Source organism: Mandrillus leucophaeus, unplaced genomic scaffold (genome assembly GCF_000951045.1).
Source record: "Mandrillus leucophaeus isolate KB7577 unplaced genomic scaffold, Mleu.le_1.0 Scaffold266, whole genome shotgun sequence".
NCBI lineage: Eukaryota > Metazoa > Chordata > Mammalia > Primates > Cercopithecidae > Mandrillus > Mandrillus leucophaeus.
In genome coordinates, this window is record NW_012102765.1 from 2389059 (window position 1) to 2399633 (window position 10575).

Genomic DNA, 10575 nt, shown 5'->3' on the forward strand with positions numbered 1-10575 from the left:
GAACTCCTGAGCTCAAAACATCCACCTACCTCCGCCTCCCAAAGTGCTGGGAATACAGTCACGAGCCACCACGCCTGGCCAAATGAGTGCTTTTTATGTGATCCAAAATCATAACTCCTTTGCTTCATACAGAAGGGGTTTGTAGTCATTTAACTGTATTCTTTTTGTAACTATCATTCCCATTTTGCAGAGGAGAACATATGCTTTGCCTAAGGCCACACAATGAAGCGTAGAACTGGGGTTATGCTCTTAATTATGCGATGTCAAGCAAGGTCTCCACCTAGGTACCCCAGCGACACACAAAAGTCACTTCTTTTAGGGCACTTAATGTCATGGTGTCAAGGTCTGTTTCTGTTGTTGTTGTTGTTGTTTTTCTTCTTTTTTTAGAGACAGGGTCTATCTCTGTCACCCATTCTGGAGTGTAATGGTTTGATTATAGCTCACTGCAGCCTTGAACTCCTGGGCTCAAGTGATCCTCCCACCACGGCCTTCCAAAGTGCTTGGATTACAGGTGTGAGTCACCCCACCCAGCTTGTTTACTTTTCACATGTTCCTTCTGCATTATGAGCTCTTTGAGGTCAGGGAGTGACTTTGCACCATTGCAACTCCAGTACACATATCTGAGAATGATAGATAGTAGGCACTTCGTTGGTGGAGGATATTCTACGAAAATGTATGTTCAAAGGCATGCAGGTGTAAAATAGCATGGTTAACTTCCGAACTATTTAAGTAGGTAAGTTCTACTAAAGTATTTGAGTTTGAGAAGAAAAACTAGTTCTCACTTTTTGAGTCACGGACTGTGGGCGAAAAGGTGCTGCATTTGGAGAATATGCTCACGGGGAGTAATAGCTTCCTTTGCTTCCCCAAGTATCACTGATGGAGATACTCCTGCTGCACAGGAGCCTGGAGAAGTAACAAAGATCACAAAGGGCCTGCCTTGTACTTGAGGCTAAACATTTGGAGTTTACAATGTAGGCAAGGTGAAGTCCGTGAGAGATTGCATTTATTTTTAAACCATCCAGCCCAAAGTGTCATGTGAAAGATTTTACACAGTGAGACTCAAAGGGAAAGTAACGGGCCCGTAGCATGGCTAACTAATAACAAAACGAATCTCGGCCAAGGGGCCTTTTTATCTCAGGGCTCTTTCCACGAAACTTGCATGGCTTCAGTGGAAACCTAACAATTCTGGAGTGGGTAGGCTAAGCGGCCGAGGTTCCAAAACAACGTCTGGCACCTTCTAAAAGTTTAACAATGAACCAGACTCTAAAATTACGGTTTCATGAAACCAAGGCGCTTTCTTTCGTGAAGGAATTCCGTTGGCAACATCTTCGCAGGGATGCCCCGCTTTCCGGGACCCCTGCCCAGCGTCCCCTTCATTTCAGTCCTTCTCCGCTCACCTCCCACCTCTCCTCTCCCATTGTTTCGACCTACTCCCGCTGAGGTAAGCTGGGAAGTGTAGTTGCACGCCCTGCTGCCTGAGTCGGTTAGGTAGCTCTAAAAACTCGTAACTCCACAACAGCTCAATCGATTTTCGAGAGGTGGGGTAAGCCTGGAAGGCTCAGCCGGCTTAGCTGACGAGCAACCTGGGATTTGCAGTTTCCAGCGCCCGAAGCGGGCCCGCTCGCAGAGAGCTCTTGGACTCTAATCCCGCCCCTTCCCGAGCCTCGCGCATCCTGATGGCGTCACGCGGCCCCGCGAGGTCTCTGGGATACGCGGTAGTCCTGAAGCCGGGTCTCACTCTTGGCCGCTGCAACTTGAGGACTACACTTCCCAGGAGGCAGCGCGGCGGCGCGCCGAGAACCACCCGAGGTCGTGATTGGCTGGTGAGCCGGCCGCACGCGGAGGAGCCCAAGGAGCAGCTCTGTTGCGACAGAGGCCGAGCAGCAAGGCCCAGTGAGTTAGGGGAAGGGGCGCTGTAGGGATAGGGTGCCCGCTGGTGATGTGGAAAGAGGATTAGAAGAGGAAGGAGGAACGGGGTTTGGATGGAGGTTTCTGCGAGGGGAAAGATAGAGCTCAGGGAGAGAACCTCACGGGAGGGGTGGGGGAGTACCCCGGAGTGACGAGCGTGGAGACTAGGAGGGAACTCACGCGGGCGAGGACGAGTGCGTCCCGGCAAGAGGCTGGGTTCTGCGGCCGGGTGGTGTGGAGAGGGACGACCGAGAAGAGGCCCGAGACGGACGGGAGAAGGAAGCCCGGAAAGCGAGGCGGCCAGCTGAGTGCGGAGCGCCAAGTTGTAGGGAAACCAGAGACGGGGACCTCCGCTGAGGGGCAGAACCTGGTCCCCAGCCGGAGGCCCTGAAAGAAGGAGCGTTTCCAAAGTGAGGCAGTTCGTGGGGGAACTGGTGCCTGTGGAAAAAGATGTTAAGATTAGAAGAGCGGCTGAGAATCGGCATTGGTTTGAGAGACCCTGACCAAGTTGGGAGAGAGGAGGCAGGGGCAGGCCAGGGCATCAGAGGCTTGATATTGACAGGAAGATTCCTGAGAGGGATGGAGCAGGGCCCAGGCATTCTTACTAGTAAGTTTAGAGTTTGGGGGTGTCTGTTTGCCTTCCTTCAGGCACCTTGAAAGAACAGTTAACCTACCCCTGTGGGTCATCATCATGCCCTCCGACCTGGCCAAGAAGAAGGCAGCCAAAAAGAAGGAGGCTGCCAAAGCTCGACAGCGGCCCAGAAAAGGACATGAAGAAAATGGAGATGCTGTCACAGAACCACAGGTGGCAGAGGAGAAGAATGAGGCCAATGGCAGAGAGACCACAGGTGAATTGAGGGAGGGGTGAGTTGGGAATGGTTGCTAAGACTTAAGGCATGCCCCAGCCAGAGTCGGAATCTTGATGCTGGGGGCAGTGGAGAATGTATCTGGTGTCATGCAACTTTTCATGAAGAATCAAATCAGTAGAGTTGGAATTTGTGCCACCCTATCATTGAGCGAGGAAGCCGAAGACAAGGTTCTCACATACTCAGTGGCAAGCAGAAGTGGGAGTTGCTGAGCTGTGTTGCTGCTCTATTAGACTGTGAGGAGGGGCTCGGTTCCCTGCCCCTTTTTCAGTTTCCATTTCTATGCATGGTGGCCAGTGTGCCAGGTTCGGTGCTACGTTATACGCTTGTCCTCACAGGAGTAGTGGCTCTCCCTACCAGAGACTAACTTATGGGTTGTTTCATGGGGTTTTTCCTGGGAGAGAGCTCCCTTTCTGTTATTTATATTTTGGGAAATATTTATTATTTCTCAAGTGCTAGACATGGTGCTATACACTGAGGCACTACAGTCTTCCTTCCAAAAACTTACCGTCTAGACGGGGAAACATGGCAATATGCTGTAAAGACTATTCCAGGCCCTAGGCAGTCCAATCCCAGCCCTCTTCCCTGCCCCCTGAAAACTCCCTAAACAGCCTTCTGCTCCATGCAAACTATTTATTATCCCTTGAATAGTCACCACATCTCTGTTCTTTCACACACTGAATTCTAATACCATCATGTTTTTGCTAGCTACATTTGACATTTCTGTCAAGGCCTAGCTCAGGATAGTGAAGCGTCTCTCAGTCAAACCTGACCTCAATATTTCCATTCTCTATATGCTTTTGCTTTCTTTTAGTGTTACTTACCTTTTTATGTTGTATCTCCTGTTTCTTTGTCTAAATTGTGTCATCTTTGAGTGCAAGGACTAGGTCTTGGGTTTTTTTATGAACTTCTCAGATAGACACTAAGTAAATGTTTGAAGAGGAAAGGAGAATTAGTTTTGCAAATTGTAACAGGCATTCAGAAAAGGGGGAGTTAGAAAGCAATTAGAAGGAGCAGTAAAGTCAGGCTGTGGGGAAGTTTTATTCCTGGCCACAGTAGTGGAGGACAGAAGTTATGAATGATGGGAGTAAGTAAACAGATATGAAGGGACAAAACAAGGGCAAGAGAGATTATAATTAAAAGGATGGGTGTCAAAACGAGCAGGGTGTCAGGGCAGCTCTGTGTCAGTGTGCACTCTGTAAAGCTTGGGAAACATCTGAGTCTGCTCAGCAGGATCGGAACCCAGTCCTTCAGGATGTTCCTCTTTGTGGAGAGCTGAGTCTGTCTCACAGCCATCTTCCCAAACTGCTTTTCTATCCCCAGAAATAGATTTGCTGACCAAGGAGCTAGAGGACTTTGAGATGAAGAAAGCTGCTGCTCGAGCTGTCACTGGCGTCCTGGCCTCTCACCCCAACAGTACAGATGTTCACATTATCAACCTCTCACTCACCTTTCATGGTCAAGAGCTGCTCAGTGACACCAAACTGGAATTAAACTCAGGCCGTCGTTATGGCCTCATTGGTTTAAATGGAATTGGTGAGGCCCTTGGAAGGGGAAGTGGGAGGTATCTCTCCTTGGCTCATCTGTCACTCACAAGTATTTAGCAGCAACTATGTTCAGAGCAAAGTGTTTAGAATGTGGGTGGGAGACCAGATATGTCCAGGGGAAAGGAACTAGCAGTGCAGAGCAGTATGTGGTATGTACAGGTTGAGAATCCCTTATCTGAAATGCTTGGAACCAGAAGTGTTTCGGATCTTGGAATATTTGCATTATACTTACCAGCTGAGCATCCCTAATCCAAAAACCTGAAATCCTCCCATGAGCATTTCCTTTAAGCGTCATGTCAGCTTTGAAAAGGTTTTGGATTTTGGAGCATTTTGGATTTTCGGATTAGGGTGCGTCCACCCTGTACCACATGAGTAGTTACAGACAGCAGGTGCTGGAGAAGTTGGTCAGGGGCGTGTGAAGCTGTGGTAAATGAAAAAAGCTTCAGAGAAGGGGTGTGGCAAGAATTGGGGGAAAGTTGGAAAGGAATCCTAAGAATGGGGGCTGGCAAGGTTTGAACGAATAAAGGGAAGAACGGTCCTCAAAAAAAAAAAAAAAAATTGGATGAGGTCCCAGTTTGGCTGGGGTGGAAGAGCTAGTGGTGAAGAGGAATAGGGGAAGCTCAGTGTACCAAGCGTCTGCTTCTCTCCCATCTCAGGAAAGTCCATGCTGCTCTCCGCTATTGGGAAACGTGAAGTGCCCATCCCTGAGCACATTGACATCTACCATCTGACTCGAGAGATGCCTCCTAGTGACAAGACACCCTTGCAGTGTGTGATGGAAGTTGACACAGAGCGGGCCATGCTGGAGAGGGAGGCAGAGCGGCTGGCTCATGAGGATGGTAGGGCTCCAGACCTGGGCATGGGGGTGGGCGTCCTCCCAGAAAGGCCCCCAGGAGCCTCATGGCCATACACTATCCACAGCGGAGTGTGAGAAACTCATGGAGCTCTACGAGCGCCTGGAGGAGCTGGATGCTGACAAGGCAGAGATGAGGGCCTCGCGGATCTTACATGGACTGGGTTTCACGCCTGCCATGCAGCGCAAGAAGCTAAAAGACTTCAGTGGGGGCTGGAGGATGAGGGTTGCCCTTGCCAGGTGAGTCCCTCCCTCCTTCCTTACCGCCGTAACTCCCCCATCTCTCCAGAGTTTAGTGTTCACTCCAGTGGAACTGTTTGGAACAGGAGTCATCGGTAAGTGTCAAACGAGACATGGACATCTGCAGTGTAGAGGGGGTTGTTGCGTATGGGTTAGAGAGAGAGCTTCCTGGCTGAAGTGGTAGAGTGACTCAGTTTTCTGTTGGATTCCCAGCACCCAGCACAGAGTTTAGAGATCCTAGAGGTAGTCCTAGGTAAAACGGTAGAGTAGGTCTGTTTCTGTCCTCCCACCAGGATTCCCTTTCCACCTTTTTTGTGCTGTACTCCTGCTAATTTTGGCTGTAAAGATAAAATGTTAGACGGCGATTATGATAGCTATCATTCTTACTCTGTTGTGGCCTGGACTCAAAGTGAGCTTCTATAGACGAGCATTCCCCCAATAATCTCCCCCGAGTCACTAAACAGGTAATTCCTTGCCCCATCATTCTCTGTGAAGGGAATTTATAAGACTTGATATACTGCTCTAGAAAGTTGCCTGCGTGTGCCTTAGAACATGAACACAGTGGCTCCACTTGCTAGCAAGGATTAGCTGTCACTGGTTCACCCAAGGAGCTTTTAAAAACAGAGATTTCTGGTTTGGGAACCAGAACTTTAGAGGAACCAGAGCTTTAGAGTCTATCCCTTGCGAGACTCTGGCCACCCCACCAGATAGGTCTATCTTCAGAACTTCAGATAGGTCTAATTTGTTTTAGCAGTTTATTTCCTTTGTATCTTTTTGTCGTCTCTATGGTATCCAACTTCAGTGCACAAGGCTTATCAACTCATAGAGACTTCTACAGCCTTGCCTCAAACTGTCCTTATATGCTTCTGAGTCCCGTATTCTACTCTTCAGTCTCTCCTCTTCGACTCTTGTTTGTGTCCTACTTCTTTTCCCTCTGAAGTATAGAGCCTAAAATTGATTTCAAGACTCAAGCCAGGAGCCTACTCAGAACTGCATGTAGCAGGCAAGTTGGTCCCTCCTGTGTCACATCCATTATAATTCTGAGGTGCTTCTGTCTCCTTTACTGTCCTTCAGAGCCCTCTTTATTCGGCCCTTCATGCTGCTCCTGGATGAGCCCACCAACCACCTGGACCTAGATGCTTGTGTGTGGTTGGAAGAAGAACTAAAAACGTAAGAAGGTGGAATGGGGGATATGAGTGGGCCGGTCCCAAAGCGGGGAATCTAGAAAATGGCTGCCCAGAAACTGCACTGCTGTTAGAGCGGTGAGAAAGGAACTGAAGGAAGGCCGGAGTTCACTTGCTTGGACAAGCAGTGAGCACCTTTAGGGCTGTTTAGGGCTGGCCGTTTTGTTTGATTGTTTTTCTTTAGTTTGAAATTTATGAGCATTAAAAAAAAAAATCCTTGTTGATTTTTTCCATATTTCAAATTCAAGATCTTAATTAAAGACATTTTTTTTTCTTAATTGTATAAAGCAAAAAAAGGAGGTCTTCCATCTAAGACCATGAAGCAATGACAAAGGAAAATATAGCCAATATGGTCATGGTCCTACGGCTAAAGAACTGAATAAGCTGGAATACTGTACCAATTTTAAAAGAAGGCTTTTAGTGGTACAGTGACTTAGTACCTTCTTTCAAAAAGTAAAGCATTTTGTTTTTTATTGTGTCTTCCCACCCACAGTTTTGGATACATTCATGGGTGTATTTGTGTACATACACATTTCTGTTTACTATCACTGTGACTACTGTCTCCACTCCATTCTGTTGAAAATTAGAACAGAAGATTGAGGAAACTCAGGCTGTCTCGCCACACTGAAAGATGTCCCTTAGAGTTAGATTGTTAAGTGGTGGCTTAGGGGCTTGCTGACAACCAGGAATTGGACAACACATCTAAAAGGTGCTTAGGAATAAGGATGGGCCTGACTCTCAGTTCACCTGTTGTCAGCTAGCTCCCATGGTTGAGCTCTTCACTGATTGGTTCTTTGGCTTTGCAGTTTTAAGCGCATCTTGGTCCTCGTCTCCCATTCCCAGGATTTTCTGAATGGTGTCTGTACCAACATCATTCACATGCACAACAAGAAACTGAAGTATTATACGGTGAGTGGGCCTCGGCTTCTTTCTGGTAATCTCTGCTTACCAAATCTCTGAAATTCTCTTCAAAAAAAAAAGAAGAATGCCAGTGTGGTGACTCATGCCTATAATCCCAGCACTTTGGGAGGCTGAGGTGGGTGGGTCACTTGAGGTCAGGAGTTTGAGACTAGCCTGGCCAACATGGTGAAACCCTATCTCTACTAAAAATACAAAAAAATTAGCCAGGTATAGTGGTAGGTGCTTGTAGTCCCAGCTACTTGGGAAGCTGAGGCAGGAGAATCACTTGAACCCTGGAGGTGGAGGTTGCAATGAGCTGAGATGACGCCACTGCACTCCAGCCTGGGTGACAGAGCAAGACTCATCTCAAAAAAAAAAAAAAAAAAAAACCAGACCTATCTGTTAGCTCCTTTCTACCTATTGCTATAAAAAGATACGGACGGCCGGGCGCAGTGGCTCACGCCTGTAATCTCAGCACTTTGGGAGGCTGAGGCGGGTGGATCATGAGGTCAGGAGATCGAGACCATCCTGGTTAACATGGTGAAAACTCGTCTCTACTAAAAATACAAAAAACTAGCCGGGCGTGGTGGCGGGCGCCTGTAGTCCCCGCTACTCGGGCGGCTGAGGCAGGAGAATGGCGTGAATGCAGGAGGCAGAACTTGCAGTGAGCCGAGATCGTGCCACTGTACTCCAGCCTGGGCGACAGAGCAAGACTCCGTCTCAAAAAAAGAAAAGGATATGGACAAGGAGTCCTGCCACCTGTTTTATTTTAATCCCAAAGTCATTGCTTCCAGGCCATAGGCCATGGATTGGCAGCCTGTGCACATGGTGTATGTTTGCCTTGTGGCAAAGAAGGTGACTTTTCACGGTGCCCAGGCAGGCCCTGCTGCCATCTGCCTTGCCTTTTTGTTTCTGGAGACAGAATCTCATTCCGTCACCCAGGCTGGCACGATCTCAGCTCACTGCAACCTCTACCTCCTGAATCCAAGTGATTCTTGTACCTCAGCCTTCCGAGTAGCTGGGACTACAGGCATGCACCCCCACGCCTGGCTAGTTTTTGTATTTTTAGTAGAGACAGGGTTTTGCCATATTGGCCAGGCTGGTCTTAAACTCCTGACCTCAGGTGATCTGCCCACCTCGGCCTCCCAAAGTGCTGGAAAAACAGGCATGACCCACTGTACCAGGCCTCCCTCTGCCTTCTTGAATGCCGTCTTAACTCTGCTTCACTGGAGTTAACACATTTACCCCATCTTCCATGACCACAGGAGAATGGGGATCAGGATCTCAACAGCCCACTGTTGTGCCTTGCCTTTTCATTTTATATTTCAAAAAGCATATAAGAAATTAACAATTGATGTCCTTTTCATTCATAGTCATAGGAGTATTAGTTTTTAATATAGCTTTTCAGACACTTCATGTATACTTGCACGCATTTGTAGAAAATTTCATATATACATATCTTTTTATACAATTGCAGCATTTTTTTTTTTTGGTTTTCTTGAGACCGAGTCTTGTTCCGTTGCCAGGCTGGAGTGCAGTGGAGCAATCTGGGCTCACTGCAACCTCCGCCTCCTAGGTTCAAGGGATTCTCCTGCCTCGGCCTCCTGAGTAGCTGGGACTACAGGTGCGCGCCCCCATGCCCAGCTAATTTTTGTATTTTTAGTAGAGACGGGGTTTCACCATATTGGCCAGGATGGTCTTGCTCTCTTGACCTCATGATCCGCCTGCCTCAGCCTCCCAAAGTGCTGGGATTAGAGGCGTGAGCCACCGCACCTGGCCTCTTTTTTCCTGAGATGGGGTCTGTCTTTGTCTCCCAGGCTGGAGTCCAGTGGCGTGATATTGGCTCACTGCAACCTCTGCCTCTCAGGTTCAAGTAATCCTCCCACCTCAGCCTCGCAGGTAGCTGGGACCACAGGCACATGCCACCATACCTGGCTAATTTTTATATTTTTAGTAGAGGCAGGGTTTTGCCATGTTGACCAGGCTGCTCCCAAACTCCTGGCCTCAAGTGATCCACCCACCTCAGCCTCCCAAAGTGTTGGGATTACAGGCGTGAGCCACTGCAACTGGCCACAGTTACAATTTTAATAATCATTCTGTAGGTTGCTTTTTAAATTTAGTATATTTTGGACTGCTTTCCATGTGAGTATATATAAATCAACCACAATCTTCAGTGACTGCACAGTATTTCGTTATGTGTTTATCCTGTAACGTGTTAGGCCCTTTCTGATGGATATTTAGCTTGAGTCCAGTTTTTGTTTGCAGATAGAAGCCATGGTAGTCCACTTATGCAGGGTTTGTCAGCTTCTAAATCTGACTGGTCTGTTTTCCTATCTGGAGACAGCTCTTGTAGTCTTTTGTGGGGCTTCAGCCTCTAGGGGCTGGGAGAGGAATGGGAGGTGGTATTGGAAGGCTGTCAGTCTCATGACGTCTCTATGACCGTGATTTTCAGGGCTACTCCCATTGCCACAGGTGTCTTTCTGGCTAACCTAAGGATTTGCGCTGGAGCCTGACCCTGGCTGCGCTGAGCAAGGGGCATAGAATTGAAAAGACTCTGATTTGAGGTTAGGATATGCTTCTGTAATGCACTTCCTCTGTTCTTACTGCACATTCTTAGAGCCAGGGCCAAGTCAGTGCCATCCCTCATCCCCCTAAACTCTGAATGAGAATCCAGGATTGAAACCCAGGTTAAAGCTGCCCGCCTTACCTGGCACATTTCCATGCAGGGTAATTATGATCAGTATGTGAAGACGCGGCTAGAGCTGGAGGAGAACCAGATGAAGAGGTTTCACTGGGAGCAAGATCAGATTGCACACATGAAGGTAGGGAGGCTGCAGAGTCAGGCTCGTGGCTTCCTGTCCAAAACAAGCAGGGGGCTTGGATGAGGGCATTGGGACAAATTGGGGTGATGGAGGAGGTTGGGAAGGAGTTACGATCACCATTTTTGCCCTGGATTGAAGATGAATTGTTGAGCGCCTGCATGTACTCCAAGCTCCCTTTGGTCTCTTTTAGAACTACATTGCGAGGTTTGGTCATGGCAGTGCCAAGCTGGCCCGGCAGGCCCAGAGCAAGGAGAA

At 48.3% G+C, this 10575-nt stretch overlaps 1 protein-coding gene across 2 annotated transcripts in view; it reads left to right on the forward strand.

Moving 5' to 3' along the window:
* The first annotated feature begins 1479 nt into the window (after positions 1 to 1479).
* ABCF2 (ATP-binding cassette, sub-family F (GCN20), member 2) overlaps positions 1480 to 10575 on the forward strand; it is a 22104-nt gene continuing 13008 nt past the window's right edge. Inside the window, exons 1-8 of one of the 2 annotated variants that reach the window (XM_011984330.1) lie at positions 1480 to 1893; positions 2557 to 2756; positions 4098 to 4310; positions 4978 to 5160; positions 5243 to 5414; positions 6489 to 6584; positions 7405 to 7507; positions 10225 to 10320. In XM_011984330.1, the coding sequence (XP_011839720.1) occupies positions 2600 to 2756; positions 4098 to 4310; positions 4978 to 5160; positions 5243 to 5414; positions 6489 to 6584; positions 7405 to 7507; positions 10225 to 10320 (1020 nt within the window). In that variant the 5' untranslated portion in view covers positions 1480 to 1893; positions 2557 to 2599. Of the gene's footprint in view, positions 1894 to 2026; positions 2200 to 2556; positions 2757 to 4097; positions 4311 to 4977; positions 5161 to 5242; positions 5415 to 6488; positions 6585 to 7404; positions 7508 to 10224; positions 10321 to 10575 lie in introns of those variants that run through there. The other variant, XM_011984331.1, reaches the window with a different exon arrangement.